This window comes from Ictidomys tridecemlineatus, chromosome 7 (genome assembly GCF_052094955.1).
Source record: "Ictidomys tridecemlineatus isolate mIctTri1 chromosome 7, mIctTri1.hap1, whole genome shotgun sequence".
In the NCBI taxonomy this organism is placed as follows: Eukaryota; Metazoa; Chordata; class Mammalia; order Rodentia; family Sciuridae; genus Ictidomys; species Ictidomys tridecemlineatus.
In genome coordinates, this window is record NC_135483.1 from 36,204,231 (window position 1) to 36,224,646 (window position 20,416).

Consider the following 20,416-nt stretch of genomic DNA (forward strand, 5'->3'; position numbering starts at 1 on the left):
TTTGGTTCTTTTAGTTGGGAAGGGTTTCTTTGATATACATAGATGCCATATTGTTTGGGGCATATTTATTACAGTTGTCTTGTTGTATGAATCCCTTAAGCAGTATGAAATATTCTTCTTTATCCCTTTTCACTAGCTTTGGTTTGGAGTCTACTTTATCAGATATGAGGATGAAAACCCCTGCCTATTTATGTGGTCCACATGAGTGGTACATTTTTTTCCCACCCTTTCATCTTCAGTCTTTGGGTGTCTTTTCCTATGAGATGAGTCTCTTGAAGGCAGCATATTGTTAGGTCTTTTTGTTTTGTTTTGTTTAATCTGATCTGTCAGTCTATGCCTCTTAATTGATGAGTTTAGGCCATTCACATTCAGGGTTATTATTGAGACATGATTTATATTCTCAAACATTTTGGTTTTTAACTTGACTTGGTTTCTCCTTTGATTGGCCTTTCCTTTAGTGTAATTCCTCCCTTCTCTTGGAATATTTCCTTCTCCTGGAAAATTTTGCTGACAATGCTCTGTAGCACAGGCTTTCTCACTGTAAATTCTTTCAACTTTCATTTATCATGAAAGGTTTTTATTTCTTCATCAAATCTGAAGGTTAGTTTTGCTGGATATAAGATATTGGGTTAGCAGCCATTTTCTTTCAGAGTTTGTTATATGTTGTTCCAGGATCTCTTAGATTTGAGGGTCTGGGTTGAAAAATCTGCTGAGATATGAATTGATCTTCCCTTATGTGTAATCTGATTCCTCTCTCTTGTGGCCTTTAAGATCTATCCTTATTCTATAGGCTAGGCATTTTCATTATAATGTGCCTTGGTGTAGATCTGTTGTAATTTTGTACATTTGGTGTCCTATTAGCAAGCTGTATTTTAATTTTTAATTCATTCTTCATGTTTGGGAAATTTTCTGATATTATTTCATTGAAGAGATTGTGCATTCCTTTGGTTTGAATCTCTGTGCCTTCTTCTAATCCCAGTAAATCTTAGATTTGGCCTTTTGATACTATCCCTTAATTCTTGGATGTTCTATTCATTGATTCTTACTATATTCACTGTGTGGTCAACTTTATTTTCAATATTGTATATTTTGTCTACATTATCTGACATTCTGTCTTCCAAGTGATCTAGTCTATTGGTGATGCTTTCTATGGAGTTTTTATTTTTTTATTGTTTCATTCATTTCAAGGATTTCTGATTGTTTCTTCTTCTTTTTTTCTTTCAGAATCTCTTTCTTGAAGTAATCTTTTGCTACCTGTATTTGCTCCTTTATCTCTTTGTTGGTGTGATTGATGGTTGCCTGTATTTGCTCTCTTAACTCCTTGTTGGAGTGATCAATTTTTGCCTGTATTTGTTCAATTAGGTCCTTCTTTAATTCGTAGATCATATTAATTATGTACTATCTGAACTTCTTCTCTGACATTTCATCCACTGCATTGTCTATGCATTCTATTAGTGTAGCATCTTGGTTTGTTTGGGACACTTTCCTCCCTTGTTTTCTATGTTTTCTATATGTCTCCCTTTCTTGCAGTGTGGATCTGAGGTATTACAGTTTTTACCCTATAATCTCCTGCATATTACCTGTACCTCACTTTGGTGTTGAAGTTCTAGGCCCCAGTATCCAAAGATAAATGCTACTGCAACTAAAGGTGGTGGTAGTAATAGCAGAGGTAACTCAAGACAGCAATGAGGGTGTCCAAAGATGGCTACAAACACTTTGAGAGATGGGGTTGAAAGAGTGGGTTACCTGTTTGGAGATACAGCTGCCTCCAGGCCCTATCTGTTGTCCCAAGGTCACAACTACTGTGTTGGGAGGGCTAAGACAATGGCTACAAGTGTCCCAAGATGGAGGTGGGCTGGGCTTGGGCTTTGGCATGGGTCTGCTGGTCAGCAGGGCCATCCTGGACCTAACCTTGACCTAGGCTCCTGTGCAGTTTCAGAGGGACATACTAGGGGATTAGCCATGGGTCTATAGGTCAGTGGGGCAGTCCTGGGTTCTGGCTGGAGCCTGAGCCTGGGCTTTGGCGTGTGTCTGCCTGTCAGTGGGATGGTCCTGGCCCCAATCTTAGCCCAGGCTCCTATATGGGTTGACATGGAGGTTATATGCCTAAGCCTGGCTCCAGCTAGGTCTGCTGGTTGGTGGGGTGGTCCCTACGACTAGGATTTTAATTTTATTATTATTATTTTCTTGAGACAGGGCCATTCTAACTGTAATGAGTTGAAATCTCAATGTAGTTTTGCTTTGTATTTCCCTGCTTGCTAGGAATGTTGAACATTTCTCATATATTTGTTGCCCATTTGTATTCTGTTCAGAAGTTTCTTTTTAGTTATTTTGCCCGTTTATTAATTGAGTTATTTGGTTTTTTGGTGTTAAGTTTTTCTGAGTTCTTTTTATATTCCACATATTAAAACCATTACCGAGGAGCAGGTGACAAAGACCTTCTCAAATTCTTCAGGCTTTCTCTTCAAGTCTTTAATTGTTTCCTTTGCTGTGCAGTAGCTGTTTACTTTGATGCTGTCCCACTTACTGATTCTTGATTTTATTTCTGGTGCTTTAGGGGTCTTTTTAAGAAATTTGATACCTGGGCCAAAGTGCTAGAGTATTGAGCCTATGTTTCCTTCTAGCATTTGCAGAGTTACAGGTCTAATATCTAGGTCTTCGGTCCACTTTGAATTGACTTTTGTATAGGGTGAAAGACAGGGTATTCTTCTACACATGGACATCCAGTTTATCCACCATCATTGGTTAAAATGGTTATCTTTTTTCCAATGTATGTTTCTGGCACCTTTGTCAAGTGTCAGATGAATATATCTCTGTGGATTTGTCTTACTCTGACTTGACTTTTAACATGGCCAATCAAGGATATGATGAAATGCAACCATTTTCAAGCTAAATATGAAAATCACTAGGTAACTATAAAGTACCTTTACATGTTTATTCTTATAAGAACATTATTGCAAGTGAGGTTTTAAAAAACCTTATTTCCGAAGAATAAACTGTAAAGGTGGACATAATTGACAAAATGAAAAAACACAAATCTGGGAAGTACTTATGATTTAAAAATTGATGAATTTAAGGTATTAAGAATGAGTCTCTGCCAACACTTATTATTGTTAGTATTCATAATAGCTGCCATTCTGACTGGAGTAAGATAAAATCTTAGAAATGGTTTTGATTTGCATTTCTCTAATTGTTAGCGATGATGAACATTTGTTGACTGAATGTATATCATTTTCTGAGAATTATCTGTTCAGATCCTTGGCTCATTTATTGATTGGGTTATAGGTACACAGATACACTGCTGGTGGGACTGCAAATTGGTGAAGTCAATATAGAAAGCAGTATGGAGATTTCTTGGAAAATTGGGAATGGAACCACTATTTGACCTAGCTATCCCTGTCCTTGGTTTCTACCCAAAGGACTTAAAAACAGCATACTATAGGGACACAGCCACATTAATGTTTATAGGAGCACAAATCCCAATAACTAAACTGTAGAACCAGTTCAATAGATGTATGGATAAAAAAAAATGTGGCATATACACACAATGGAATATTATTCAGCAATAAAAGAGAATAAAATCATGGCAATTGCAGGTAAATGAATGGAGTTAGAGAAGATAATGCTAAATGAAGTTAGTCAATTCCAAAAATCCAAATGCTTTCTCTGATACAAGGAGGCTGATTTATAGTGGGGTAGGGAGAGGAAGTATGGGAGGAATAGATGAACTCTAGATAGGGCAGAAGGGTTGGAGGGGAAGGCGGAGCATGGGATTAGAAATGATGGTAGAATGTGATGGTCATTATTATCCAAAGTATGTGTATAAAGACATTAATTGGTATGAATATACCTTGTATACAACCAGAGATATGAAAAATTATCTCTATATGTGTAATAAGAATTGTAAATGCATTCTGTCATATATAAATTAAAAAATAATAATAAAAAATAAAAATAGCAGGCACATCTGAATATTGCCAGAATCCCAAATGCACAACATACATACATACATATCCATCAAGTACAAGACAAAAGTCTGACTACTTGTAATCTGGGAGAAAACTCTGTTAAGTTTTGGATAACCACTAAGATAAGAAGTCACAGGGTAACACCAAAAAAGCCAACATTTAAAATAAAGCTGAGAATAAACACAAAACTCCCAGAAGCATCATTGGTCACACAAACAAAAAGAAATATATGTCAGATTTAGCAAATGGAAGTTCCTAAATGAAGAAATAAACAAACAAACAAACAAAACCACAATATATTTAGAGAAACCAACAGAAGGTAGAGTTTATGTATATACCTACACATATGAATTAAAAAATACTGAAGGGGTATAAAGAAAAGGGAATATGAGATATATGGCAGAAAAAATCTGTAGGCAATAAAAATCATCTTTGAGTATCTACCTGTACTTGATATAGAACAAAAAAACAACAACAGTGATAACAAAAAACAAACAAAAAGCAGCTCATATATATGTTCCATGAGACTATGGAAAAATAATTTAGAAATTAACGAATGATGGGCTGGGAATGTAGCTCAGTGGTAGTGTGTTTGCCTACTAGGCATGAGGCTTGGGTTCAATTCTAGCATTGCAAAAACTAAGGAAACAAATAATAAATACAATTAAAGGAGGGTACAACAACAACAAATTGAAAAATGAAGAATATTATAAGGAAAAATTAAGAAAGACCCAATTGTCTTCTAGAGTAGAATAGTATCATGATTAAAATGAAAACTTTACAAAAGATGCAAGGTAGCAGATTCATGATAGCATTAAAAAAATGAACTTGAAGACAGGTTGTCAGAAATTATTTAATTGAAAGATATTACGAAACACTGTATTATGATACAGTTAATATAACCTCAGAATCTAGAGGGACACTATCAAGTATGCCCACATATATGTAATGAAAGTCCCAAATAAAGAGAATTGAGAAATAGCAGAAATATTGTAAAGTCCTCAAATTGATTAATAACATTAATATACACAACTAAGCAGCTCAACTGAGCCCAAGTTGGATAAGTAACACTTAGATGCATCATAATCATTCGATGATCTGCCTTAGAAAGAAATAACTTGTTCTTCAAGTCATGATTTAATGCACAGGAAAGGGAAGAAAAGAGCTCTGGATATGACAAATATGTAGGTTATTCAAAATACTAAGTTAATATGTCATTTCTCATTTCTTAACTATTTCACAGGCAGTTGATAATACAGAGCAATAACTCTAACACTGTATTATGATACGTGTAGATGTCATGCATGTGTTAACAGAAAGAGGGAAAGACTAAATATATATCAGCACAAATATTCTATAATTGACTAGAATTAAGTTGGAATTTATTTAAGGTAGAATGTTTTAAATTCAGGTGTACAACAGTGAAAATGATAAATCAAAATACAGATTTCAAACAAAGAAGGGAGTAAAAAAAGAGAAAGAAAATAGGCAAGATAAATGGTCTACAAATAGCAATTAATTACCATCTATATTCCAAAATATTAACATTTCATAAAATAGAAATATTCTACATAACCAATTTAAAAACCAGATGTTGTCAAACTACATAAAAAGCAAGACCTAGCTAAAAAGTCTCTAAAAGGGAAAAAAACTTTCACACAAAATCAAAATTAGATTTTAACTAAAAGGAAAGAAAAATATATGCCATTACACAAATTACCAAAAGGAAGCTAGAGTAACTAAAAAGAGATTTAAGACAAGAAACACTAGAGACAAAGAAGGATATTTCATAATGACAGGGTCAATATTTTAGGGAGAGATAATAATTTTAGTTCATATAAAACTACCAACAGAGACTCATATTTATGAAGCAAAATTTTTCATTTTTAAAAAGTCTAAAAAATAATACTTGCTGATTTTAATATCCTTTCAAAATAATTGTTAAAATGTGCAGAAAAAACTCATTAAGGCCATCACAGAGAAGAATAAAAATATCAACCAAGAATTAAGAAGAAACAGAAAATCTGAATAGATCTATAACAGGTAAACAAATTGGATTACTAATCTATAGACTGTCCACCAAGACAAATAAGCAAATAAAACAAAACAAAAAAGCCTGTCAATTCTACATAGCCTCACCAGTAAACTGTATCAAACATTTAAGGAAATACTGTCATTATTTCCTACATTATTCCAAAAATAGAAAACAAAATTTCTAACTCATACTTTGAGGCTAATATTATTACCTTGATTTAAAACCAGGCAAGACTATATAAGAAAATTATAATCCTTCTATCAACAGAGATACAAAACTCCCTGGGGAAAAAAAATGGGCAAATATTCAGCAGCATATAAAGAGGATTACACACTATTACCAAATAGAATATATCCCACAAATACAAAATTACATTAATTAACTATTTAATAAGTCATATAAAATTGGTTAATGTAATATTCAATATTAAAAGCATAAGTACAAGAACTACTTAATTACCAATAGCTTCATTAAAGCATCTGGCAAAACCCAGAAATAAGTAAAACCCAGTAAAAAGTCTCAACAAACTATGAATAGAATGAACCATTCTCAACCTGATGAAGGACATTTGTAAAAAATCCATAGTAGTATAGCTTGGAGGGTTTTTTAAAATTTATTCTTCTTATTATTTTTAATCAAAAGAGACAGGGTCTTGCTAAGTTGCCCAGGCTGGTCCCAGTAAGTGCTTCTACCATAACATGGAGCCTTACCATAGGCTCAGAAAAATAGGGCCACTTATTCTTGGACTGTAACCTCCAAAACTGTAAGACAAAAATAAATCTTTACTCTTTGTAAAATCTGCACTCTTTGTAAGTTTATTATCTCAGGTATATGTAATAATGAAAAACTAACACTCAAAGCTAACAGCATACTTAATGCTGAAAGACTGAATGCCTTCCCTCTAGAAGTGGAAACATGAAAAGCTTATCTATTCTCACTGGGTTCATGCAATGCTACACAAGAGATTCTAACAAATGTATTAAGGTAAAATCAAAACAAATTTCATACCATTCAGATGGCAAAGAAAGAAGTAAGACTGTCTTTAATTACATGTGGCATGATACAGAATATAGAAAATCCCAAAGAATTCAAAATAAAAATAATTACTACTAATAAATAAGTTTATCATGATTCAGGATACAAAAAAATATATACATATATCAACTCAGTATTTGTATGCATTAGGAATGAAGAATAAAAAGAAAGATCACAAGAAAATAATTTCATCAGATTAGCATCAAATAAATAAAATATATGGGGAAAAAAACTAAATAAAGAAAGTTCAAGATTTGTACACTGAAATCTATAAAATATCGGTGAAGACAAAGTAAACAAAGAAACATTCTATTCTTCTAAATTCAAAATCCAAAGATTCAATAATGTTGAGAAAACAGGGTGTATTTCCATAATGAACTACAAAATAAATGAAATTGCTAAAAATGCCTACAAAATTTTTCTTTGAAAATTGGTAAGTGGATGATAACATTTTATAAAACTACAGAGGATAAAGAATAAGCAAAATAGGAGGAGGCATGGGTCAGGAAAGATGGTGGAATTAGATGGACATCACTACCCTAGGAACATGTTTGATTGCAAGTATGGTGTGACATTATGTTGTGTACAACCAGAGAAATGAAAAGTTGTGCTATAATTGTGTACAATGCATCAAAATGCATTCTTCTGTCATATATACCTAGTTTAAATAAATTAACTAAAAATATGCAAAATAATTTCAAAAAAGAAAATTTGATTATATTTATGATCTAATTTAAAAATTTACAGCATGATCTTGACACTAGGATAAGCATATAAATCAATGTAAAAATAACAATATGAGAAAAAGTTGTATTTATGGTGAACTGATTTTGAACAAAGGTGCCAAGATAATTCAATGTGGAAAAGTATTGTTGTTAGAAAAAATAATAATGTGATAACTGAATATCCAAATGCAATAAAATTAACTTAGGCCCTTACCTCATACCATATAAAAAATTACCTCAAAGTAGATCCTAAACAGATTTAACGTAGAGCTAAAACTCTGAAAACAAAAATAATTCATAAAAGAAAATTTATAAACTAGATATTATCACATTTAAAACTTTTATGTTTCAAAAGTAACCATTAAGAAAATGAGAAGATAAGCTGCAGCCTTGAAAGTAAATCATAAATCTGAAAAGACTTGTATATAGAATCTGAAGAATTCTTACAACTTGAAAATAAAACAACTCAAAAATAGACAAATGATTTGCATAGACGTTTTTCTAAACATACATTAATAGTAAGTAAGTAAATAAATAAATATTACTCATTACAAATACACAAGTTGAACCCATAATGAGATACCACTAGGATACCAAGTGTTGACAAGGAAACATGGAATGACCCTAACACATTGATGATGCATAAAACCATCTGGAAAGCAGTTTGGCAGTTTCCTGAAATACTCAACATAAATTTACCACACTGCCTAGTTATTTCCCTTCAAAGATCAATTATAACATTCACCCATACAAATACATGCACAAGTATATATAACAGCATTATTCACAATAGACAAAAACTGGCAACAATAAAAGTGTGTATCGAATTGTAAACTAAGGAAGAAAATATGATAGAAGTAAACAATGGAATATTCCTCAACAATAAAAAGGAATACACTACTAACACATGACACATTGTGGGAAACCTTCAAAAATATTACCTTAGTCGAACAAAGCCAGATTGAAAAGACTATAAGTTGTTTGGAATTTTCCTAGTATATTAAAATGTCCAGAAAAGGCAACTTTATGTGGACATAAATTAGATCAGTGGTTGCCTAGGTTCGGAGGTAGAACCAAAGAATAAATACAAATGAGAAGAAAAGAACTTTTAGGGTGATAGAAATAGGCTAAATTTATATAGTGATTGTGGTTGCATGTCTTAATTAAAATCACCCAGCTGTACACTTATAATGTATCGATATTATATGTAAATTATTCTTTAATAAATGTAAAATTTAATTAACAAAGTATTTACTTTTCAAAAGCATTAATTAATTAATTAATTAATTAATTAATTAATTGGTAATAGAGAAGGAAACAGCCAAGGCCAGATTCCGAGTTTTAGCACAACTTCCATAAAGTTACCAGAGCTGCCATCATGTCCTTCTATAATATATCCCACCCTTTCTCTGGCACACTCTACCCATTTCATACTACGTCCAATGTTCTTCTTTGGCGTTCAGGTCATTGAACCCCTACTTTAGGATAACTTAACAATCTTCCTCCCATGTAACCTGGGAAAATATGATTTAAAAAATGGTAAAAGGGCCAGGGTTGTGGCTCAGTGGTGCAGTGCTTGCCTAGCATGATTCCTGGCACCACATAAAAATAAACAAATAAAATAAAATGGTGAAAGTCCACATTCACTAAAAAATATGAAAGAATTATTAACAGTTTTTTAACAATCCTCTTACTTTAAGATGAAAATGATTTTTTAAAATGCTAACTTTATATAAAATACTCAAAAAAGACAAGGCTAGATTTATTTTTCAATCAGTACTTGAAAATTGTATATAATACATATTACTTTACATAATGAGTATTATGTATGTATGTGGGACTATGAATTAATTATAAAGTATTGAAAAAAAACACTGGGAAGAAATAAAAGCAAAAAAATAGTGATCACCACAAGAGTTTTTTTTCTTCTGTATGTTTCTCACTGTCCAAATATCCCTTAATAAAAACATATTGACTTTATATTCATTAAAAAAAAACACATTTGCTGGGCATTGTAGCTCATTCCTGTAATACAAGCGGCTAGTGAGGCTGAGGCAGGACGAGTTCAGTTTCAAAGCCAGTCTCAGAAACTTAGCAAAACTGGAAGCAACCTAGTAAGATTCTGCCTCAGAATAAAAATAAAAAGGGACTGGAGCCTTAGCTCAGCGGTAGAGCACCTGCCTTGCAAGTGTGAGGCCCTGGGTTTGATACTGAACACTACATAAAATTAAATAAATAAAGATATTGTGTCCATCTATAACTAAAAAAAATTATAAAATAAAGAAATAAAATGGTTGGGAATGTGGCTCAGTTCAATCCCTGGCACCAAACACACACACACACACACACACACACACACACACACACACTTTTAAGGTTTTAAGGTCATGTAAACCAAATAATTCATTAGGAAAAAACTACCCACTTACGCTCTTTACAAAAATTACTCAACATGGATCACAATCAAATGTAAAATAAAATGTAAAACTATATAACCACCTTGAAGATAATAGGAGTGTTCAGATAATACTGGGTGTGACAATATGACACCAAAGGCACAGGATCAAAGGACTAATAAGTTGGATTTGACAAAACTTAAAAATCTCTGCTATGCAAAAGACATTGTCAAGAGAATAAAAAGACAAGTCACCAACTAGGAGAAACTATTTGCAAAAGATCTCTGATAAAAGACTATTACATAAAATATACCAACATAGAACTCAAAAGGAAAACAAACAACCCTATTAAAAATGGGCCAAAGACCTTAACAGACACTTCACCAAAGAAGGTTTATGGACGGCAAATAAGCATGTCAAAAGATGCTTATCTGAGTAATTTCACATCATATGTCATTAGGGAAACACAAATTAAAACAATGACACACTATTATGTACCTATTAGAAAGCCCAAAACACTGACAATACCAAATGCTGCAGATGATGTGGAATGACAGGAACTCACATTGATCAGCACTGAGAATGTAAAAGTGTACAACTACATTTTTTTTTTTTTTTTTTTTTTAGCTCTGTAGCTTGGTTCATCTCAACAAACTCACACATGCATGAAAATCTATTCAGGTCATATACAGGTGCTCTGAAGACAGTTTGATGATTTCTTACAAAACTGAACACACTCTTGGCATATGATACAGCAATTGCACTCTTGTTCATCGTAGGTGGAAACTTACTTCACACACACACAAAAAAACTACATATGGATGTTTACCAATGTTTTATTTAGAATTGCTGTAACTTAGAACCAACCAAGAAGTCTCTCAGTAGGTGAACAGATATATAACCTTATGTACATCTAAACACTAAATGGATTATAAATCATTAAAAGAGCTTAACACTAAAAGAGCTGTTAAGCCACATAAAACACAAATTCTTAAGTATACAACAATTAGTATACAACTAATTCAAAGAAGTCCATGTGAAAAGGGTATATCCTACATGATTCCAACCATATGACATATAGAAAAGGTCAACCTTTGGAGTCAAATAAAAGAAATAAAATAATTAAGTATAAGGGACTGGGATGGAAAAAGAGGCAGAGGGATGAATAAATGGAGCACAGAGTATTTTCACTACCTTAAAAATCGTATGTATAATACCACAATGGTGAAAATATGCTATCATACATTTCTTTAAAGTCAAAAAATGTATACCGCCTAGAATGAGACATAAAGTGAACTATAAATTTGGGGTGACAAAGATGTGATAATTTATTTAGATAAATAAATTGTAGAACTAGCTAAATGTGTGCTACCAAGAATACTGTATGTGGCAATTCTCTCAACTATACTTAGGTAGTTTAAAAGCTTAATTTTATTTTGTAATATACACATGATGGTTTCCAAGACATTTGTACGAAAATATCCTCATTATAACAATACAATTGGAGTTCATTTCTAAGCTTCCTCTTCTGCCCAAGGAATTCTATTTACATAAACAGTTTAAGAATTAAAGTCAAAGAAACTGAAACTGGAAAAAAAATTGTGAAAGTATATCACCAGCTTTCAAAACAAGTGAAACTTGAGATTATGACACTATAATTGAAAGAAACAACCTAAAGTGGAACTACACACACACACACACACACACACACACACACACACACACACACACACTTCAAATATATACATTTCAATTATATATTATATATATTTCAATTATATATGTACATATATTTCACTCCTGTGAACAAGAATTACATAAAAATAGCCTTATTTTTTTAATAGATGCTGAAACACTTTCACATCAGTTTCTATTGAAACTTAGTAAATCCAAAAACGGTAAAGTTTAATTTATAAATGATCTTAATATTCTATTTCTGTCAAAATATTTTATTAAAGTCGCAGGCAACTCTTTCAAAGAAGAAAAAACAAACCTCTTCTAGGCACAGTATAGAAACCCATCTGCTTAGAGGTGTTGGCTGGATATGGCAAATTACATCTGCAAGGCTAGCTGCAAGTGCTCCCTAATGAAACTCAGGATGTTGATTTTGACCCAAACACTCTAACAGATTGGATCTGGCTATAGTAGAGATTTTCTCTCTTTCCATGCAATTTAAATCAGATGACACATTTCAACAAACAGTCCCTTATTTTAACTTTAGAAGTCCATGTTAAGTATATAAAGAGCATTAAATCTATAATGATTACTCTTCTGGTTCATCTTATTAATCATTTCTGTTATGCATTTCTTTCATTTTCTAAAAGTTCTTAATTATCAGGAATTCTTTTTCAAATATGTATTGACCTTAAAACTAACTAAGTTTATTTATTTATTTACTTTTTTACTCTCCCATTCTCCATTCAGACACCCAAACATATTTACTATGGACAGCTTTAAAACTTGATGTGGACTACAAGTATACAGTGAGCTATTCTGTGCCAGGTGCTATGGTAGATGATGGGAACAGAGCAATGAACAAGATAGATAAAGTTTTCTGTCTCTTCACCATAGTAATATAATTAGATGTTGAACAAAAACAATTTTAACATACGATAAGGGATGCACAGTGATAAGTAGGGTACAATGAGAATACAGAATTGTGGAACCTAATAAATGAGAGACACTTTGCAGCCTGAAGTATGAGAAGGAAGCTTAAAGAAGAAATTAGAAAGGAGGTAGCCATGTTTGTAGTGTGATAAAGCCCTGTGGCAGAACAGTTCTATGTTAGTCCAAAGAACACAGAAAAGTGTACAAGAGCTGCAGTTGGGCAATAGCATGCAACAGGAGAGTGTCAGGAACTACTGCTCAGGGGCTGGGCAGGGCTAACTCTTGCTGGTCTTGTTAAAATACATTTATTTACCCCAAGACTGACAGTAAGCCATGAAAGGGATATCATTTTCAGACATCAAAAGTAAATTACTCTGCATGGAAAAGAGAAAAGAATATTGAAATTTCTTTGATCAGGAGATTAAAAAGGAAGAGAAAAGAGAAAGAGATCTCTTATAGCACAGATGCTAAGTAAGGGTTCAAAAGAACAAAAATATCTAGGAGACTAATTCCCATTTTAAAATTCATTTCATACAAAGTCCACCAGTACCACAGGTTTCCTATAGGAGAACATCTTTAGCAAACCTACTCTATGTTATGTTTTTATGTGTCTCAATTTTTTTTTTTTTTTGGTACAGGAGACTGAACTCAGGAGTACTTGAACACTGAGCCCCATCCCCACCCCAAATTTGTATTTTATTTAGAGTCAGGGTAACACTGAGTTGCAGTGAACTATTGGAATAAAATTCATGTCTGTTTAACTTGTCTCAAAATATTGAGAAAGCTTTAAGGCAGCAATAAAAAGGTTGCATTTATTTATTTTTTCTGGGTAGATTCACAATGATAATCTTGATTAATTTTTTAAATAATTAAATTTTGTGATCCATTTTCTACTTATGTCAAACAAATAAACATCATATACCAAAATATTTCCACCCAAATGAAAGATTAGAAATACACAACCTCAGTTACGTAGAAAATTATTCTTTGTGGTCCATTTCATCATGTTTCTAAAATACTGATTTCAAAGAACTACAATTTTAATAGCATTTAGAACTCCAAAATGATTATCCAGCAAAGCCCAAAATAAAGACCAAAATAATTTCTCAGGAAGTATGAAGCAAACAAAAAAAAAAAGGAAGGAGTAAAAGTTTAACCATATGCTATTCAAAAATATGAGTCAAGAGGGGATTGATACTGAAATTTTTAATGAACAAAGTTGTTTCCTATAGTTGAACACAAAAGAGTCATTTTCAAGTCCATTTTTGCTTAAGTATGATAAACTTCATTTCTATTGCTTACAACTACAGAATATTAAGACTTATGTGTACCTAAGTTCCTTCCTTGCTCCTCTGGCTGTCTTATATAATCAACGTTAAAAATTAAAGATTGCCTGTATCAGTTCTTCATTTTCTATTCATCCTCAAGCTACCATCATATGATTTGCATTAATATCATCATTCTAAAAGTATTGCAATAAGAAAAATTAGTGACCTAAAATTGTCAAGTTCTCTTGATACTTTTTAGTCCTCATCTTACTGAGCATCATTGCCACATTTACAAAAGATCTAATCCTTTGTCTTCCTTAAGACTATTGCTTTGTGGGTCTTCCCCTACTTGACCTTTTATTTGTTGTCTCCAACACACATTTCTTTCCTTTTCATCCCATAAATGTTAGTGCTTTCCCTTGTTATGGTGTGGTTATGAGATGTCCCTCAAAAGTTCCTATTAACACAAGAATATTCAGAGATAAAATGATTAGATTATGAGAGTTGTTACCTTTGATATCAGTCCCTCTCCCTCCCTCCCTCCCGCCATCCCTCTCCAATCCCATCCCTTTCTCCAGCTAACCCTGTCCTGCCATGAGCTGAGTAGCTTTCCTTTGATGGGTCCTTTCATCATGATTTGCTGCCTCATCTTGGGCCCAGAGCAATGGAATTGGCCATCTATGAACTGAGACCACTGAAACCGTTAGCCCCAAATAAACTTTTTCTTCTTCAAGTTATTCTTGTAAGGTACTTTTTGTTGCAGCAATGAAAAGGCTGACTAACATACCTTTGTTATAAGTGGATCATATTTAATTTGTCATCATATAAGGGATGTTGCTCTCATTTTTTTTTCATATTTTCCTTGCTATCATTCTGTATTTGTAACAAGACCCTCTTTCCAGCTCTGGATCTGCATAGTAGCAACTCATCAGATCAATTTACCTAAATGTTCCCCAAGTATTACATAATGTACACCATTCCACCTTATACACCAAAACTGATGCTCTTCTTTTATTACTAATCATAATATTAACTAAATAACACAGTTACTCAAGCTAAGAATCCCTGAGATACTCTTCATATTTTCTTCTCCTTCACTACTTATAACTACTCCAGTCACCAAGTTTGGACACTAATCTGCAAACCTCTTAAATATTTCTTTGTTCTACCCAAATTTATTTCCCAGTTACCACTATACTGGATCTGACACCCATATTTTATTCTAGATCATTTTAATAGCTAGCTGCAATATCTAATTAATTTCCATGACTGCAGTTTTTCTATCTTATCCCACCCTTCCACCTGTCCCTTGAACTTATTATAAAACATTTGCTGAATAACAACAACAAAAAGATGGAGATAAAATAATAGTATCAAAGTGGCAGACTAGAAAAGGGTGGGGGATTTAGACATTTCACATCTGGTCATACATGGATTACTGAAAATATTTATCTATATTCTGAAACCAGGAAAATTACAATGAGGGGGGAAAGCATTAAAAATCAAAAGAAACATGTGAATAAGAAACAATATACCAGCAAATAAGACATCACAAATTTTTGTAATGTGGATAAAGCACAAATAAAGAGCAAGTAACTGAGAACATAACATGCAGGCTATAAAGGAACAATATGCTACATGCCATTAGTCCCTTAACAGGTTCCAATATTCAAAGAACATTTGAAAGAGAATGCAAGAGTTATACTGAAAGCAGGACCACCTGAAAACTAATAAAAAGGGAATATATACATCTTTTTACCATCTATGCACAGATATAACAATAAATAATAAATAAATTTACATATATATATGTTAAAGGATTATATGCTCAAATTTTATAAACATCCTTGAAAATGAGGAAAAATAAATTTATGGTCATTCATAACAAGTTAGTATTTATAATTTTTAAGTCCTAAAGAGGACTTGAATGTTTTGAAATAATCTCTTTTCCTCAGGGTAGGTTGGCCAATGAAAATAACCATATAGCTAAAAAGTTGTTTTACTTTATGTTTCATTTTTGCTTATACAGTCATCCTATATTCTCCTAAGGAGCATGAAAAATAGACTCTCTAAGTGTCTACTTGATTCTAGTCCTATGCATCTGGTATGTGATTTTTTTTAAGTTCAAAATAAACTAAGTTGTTATCTAACTTGGTTCTAAAAGAAAAAGAGAATATAATAAAATTAAGCTCTAAAGATACAAACTTCTGTAGTTCTTAAGCCATTCATAAGGTATTTGAAGAACAAGATGAAAATAAAGTAATTTATCACATGAAAAGGTCAAGGTATAGCCCTTCACACAAAGGAATAATTTGTAGGAATAATGAGGATTTTAAATGACTGGTGAAAAGATAAACAATGGTGGGGAGTTCAAATCAATCCTTTATAAAATTCATTAGACAAAAGGAGGCAAAATATTCTCATAACATCATTTAAAAGTAATCACTAAGGGTTTCTATTTATAGCAACATAGTAGACACAGTGCTCTAGATGATCTTTTCAGTAAAACACAAAAGTGATGAGTATATAATTTTATTTATATATTACATATTATGGTTGAAATTTATATAGTTTATTTTACACACTATGTCTCTTGGAAGTTCATTAATGAATCTCCCTAAAAAGGATTTTTAAGGTCAGAGACTGAGGTAAACAAAGTAAATGACTGAGCCACTGAGAGGGTGTTAAATTAAGCATCCTTATTCACAACTAACTCTGATTTGTAGTTCTGAAACTAATGGAACATAAAGCTAGTGGACAAACAGTTATAATGTTAATGATATCATAAATGAAAAAAAGATTATCCTATTTTTCTGCTCTCTATATGACTACCAGCAATTTTAACTTTGAATAAAGGAAAAATTATAATCACAACCACAATTTAGCCATAATTTATAAAAGGCTGTAGCTTGAATTTTTATTATGTAGGTGTACAGAAATCTCTAACCAAGAATTTAGTTTCAAGTGATTCTGACCTTGTAATGGTTTAACATAGCAAAAGTAAATTCACACATCCACAAAAGGAATCTATCAAGCATTTCTTCAAAAAGATCCTATAGCAAAATTTCCAGTGAAAATAACCAAGAAAATAAAAAAATATATAAGGAAAACATAAGTAATACTAGGCACAGCAGGCAAGACTCAGTAGATCATAACAACTTTTGCTCATGTGTATATGAATAAAATAAAGCTGAAAATAGTCATAAGGAGATTTTTCTTAAAGAATCAAAATGAAAACCCTGTTAATCATAGAAAATCTTAAATTCAATAAATAATAATGTACTATAAAGTTTCAAAGTAGGAAAACTAATTCATGGTTTTATACTTCAAAACATTATTTATGTTTGAGGAAAAACTGACTGGAAAAGGCTAGAGATTACCTCAGAGCTCGGGCTATTCTTGATCTTGATTCAGGTGCTGGTACCATGTATGGGTTTACGTTATGAAAATCATTGAAAGTATACACTAAGTGCTACACATTTTTCTTTCTGAAATATTAGACTCAAACAAAGAGTCTCAAACAAACAAATTTAAAACTATGCTAACATCAGACCACCATATAAATGGATTCTAAAGGAAGTACCTGTAGCAAAAATTAAAATATCTGAACTAGAAAGAGGAAATGGCTTTGAAAAGAAACGAATACTATGTACCTAGCATAGGGGTCATCAAATAATAGCCTATGATGAAATCCAATCAACCATCAGATTTTGTCAAAAAAGTTTTACTGGAACACCATCATGCAGATTCATCGAGGTATTGTTTATAGCTGCTTCTTTACCACAAATTTTGAACAGTTGCAAAAGAAACTAAAAAATGAAAAATTTATTTACCTAATGATTCTTTACTGAAAAAGTTTTCTAACCCCTGAACCAGTTTTATCTGTGTGTGTGTATATGTGTGAAACTAAACAACGATATTATAATATAATACTGATAACTTAATTTAACAAATTAAAAATGTATACTAGGGGGCTGGGGTTATGGCTCAGTGGTAGAGCACTCACCTAGCACATTCGAGGCCCTGGGTTCAATCCTCAGCACCACATAAAAGTAAATAAACAAAATGAATGTATTGTGTACAAATAAAAAATAAATATTTTTAAAAAGTATACTAATATTCCCAGTATTGCAGTTCCCTTTTTGAAAGGATATTAATTTCCAAAATCAAAAAAGTAATAACAGTGAAGGAATACTTTCAGATAAACCACAAAAAAGTGCAATTAAAATATATTAAAAAGAAAATCAGGGCTGGGGTTGTGGCTCAGCGGAGGGCACTCGCCTACCATGTGCAAGGCCCTGGGTTCAATCCGCAGCACCACATAATAATAAATAAATAAAGATATTGTTTCCGACTAAAACATAAATATTAAAAAAAACACTTAAAAAAAGAAAGAAAATCTGTGAGAAACTAAAAAAACTAAAAATAACACTTAAAAAATCAGTGAGAAACTAAAATGACAGCCCACAGAAAGGGAGAAAATAACTGCAAATTATATACCTCAAAGTAGTCTAGTATCCAGACAAAAAAAAAAAAAAACTATTACAGCTTTAAAAAGCCAAATAACACATCTTCAAAATGGACAAAACTTGAACAGAAAAAAAAATACTTCAATAAAACGATATACAAATGACCAATAAGCACATAAAAAGATGATCAAAATCACTAGTCACTAAGAAGATACAAATCAAAACCATGTGATACTACTTCACAGAACTTAGGATGGCTAGAACTAAAGCAACAAAAGAGATAATTACAAATGGTGACAAAGATATGGACAAATTAGAACCCTAATGTATAATCACAGTAATTGTAAAATGGTACAGACAAGTTGGTCAACACTGGCAATTTCTCAAAAGCTTAATCATAAGAGTCACCATATTACCCAACACTCCCCCCTAACTAGAAATATACCTAATTTCTGTAATAAGAATAATTCTATGACATCTACATTATATTTTAAAAATCTGTTCCATGTCTATGGTTGTATTTTAATAAAAATCCAGGGACAGTTATTTTAATCTTACAAAAGTTGCAGAGTTTGAAAAAAAATAGGGAGCATTCTACAACTCACTTCGAAAGATGAATATAACCTAGATACTCTATACAACAGCTGTTGTAATATAGAATTCCTAAAATCCAAAAGAAAATAGAAAAGAATGAAGTATATCAAAGATATTAGAGAAAGGATCCTTCTATCAAGCCAAGGACTACACACAAAGAAAAAAAAGTTGTCTTTAATCATTAGAATTCTATGATAATGATATTCACATTGTAAAGGACCAACACTAATATGTAGCAGTAAATCCTTATTATTTCTTATGAGAAAATGGATTTTAATGAAAATTTCAGAAAGGAAAGAGAAATTACCAACAAAGTTGGAGTCAATAATTGCACAGGCTGTCTACTCTTCAGTGAGATAATACCTACAATAATTTGAATGACATCAGGATTCATATATTTACACCCTAATAATATGAACAAGGTGTTGACCCATTTAGCACTGTCAAAAATTTGAGCCTTGTTATTAAAATATAGAGTCACATTATTTACTTTGTGACTCAAAACTTTCTAAGGTTCACATTTTGTTTGAAATGAATATGTCAAAGTTCAAAAGGGTATATATTTTCAACACAAAACACTACAATGTAAAAAAAATCAAGAATGTACTGAGAAAAGAACCATGGTTCCAATCACTGCACAATCATCTACTTTGTAAATGATTAGTTTAAAATTATATTATGCTTGATATAAATATTAATTTCACTACTCATTTATAATATATTAACTCATAACTCAAGTGGCTTTGATTAAGGTCAATCCTTATAATTCTTAGTTCAGCAAACACAAAAAACACAACTTTCTTCAAGTTAAATTTAACAATTACATTATACTGCACAGGTACTTTAATAGACAATTCAATTTTATGTATAAATATCTGACTATGACTAAAAGGTATTAATGTCAATAAAAGACATCAGTCAAGAAAATCTTTCAACAAGAAGCCTGACTTACATATATACTGATGAAGTAAAAGAAACCTAAAAATATCAGTAAAAAAATGTTAATCCTGGGAAGATTATTTTTTTTAACATACCTTCTTCCAGAATAGGTCGTGGGATAACAAATGGAATTTCCTGAAGAGGTTCCATATATTTGTGACCAGCACTGATAATCTTAATTTGAGGCAAACAGAGGACAAGTGTTCCTGGCATGCTGGTTTGTCCATGGTACCAACTTCTTACACTTCCAGGAATATCACCAGATACAATTGTACTTGGGGAAGGCAGGCTATCATTTGGAATGAAGACACAACAAGACTGAACTTCAAGCTAGAAAAGCAAAGCAGAATTAAAATATTTGTATCACACCAAACATTCCT

The 20,416-nt window shown here is 32.1% G+C and overlaps 1 protein-coding gene across 10 annotated transcripts in view; it reads right to left on the minus strand.

The window, feature by feature from the left end:
- Vps13b (vacuolar protein sorting 13 homolog B) overlaps positions 1-20,416 on the minus strand; it is a 677,770-nt gene that overhangs the window by 353,839 nt on the left and 303,515 nt on the right. For all 10 annotated transcript variants that reach the window (XR_013423897.1, XR_005737781.2, XM_078016874.1 and 7 more), the window contains one exon: positions 20,132-20,366. Coding sequence is in view for 8 of the 10 variants with exons in the window: in XM_078016874.1 (XP_077873000.1) it covers positions 20,132-20,366 (235 nt within the window). In the remaining 2 variants the exon portion in view is untranslated. The remainder of the gene's footprint in view (positions 1-20,131; positions 20,367-20,416) is intronic.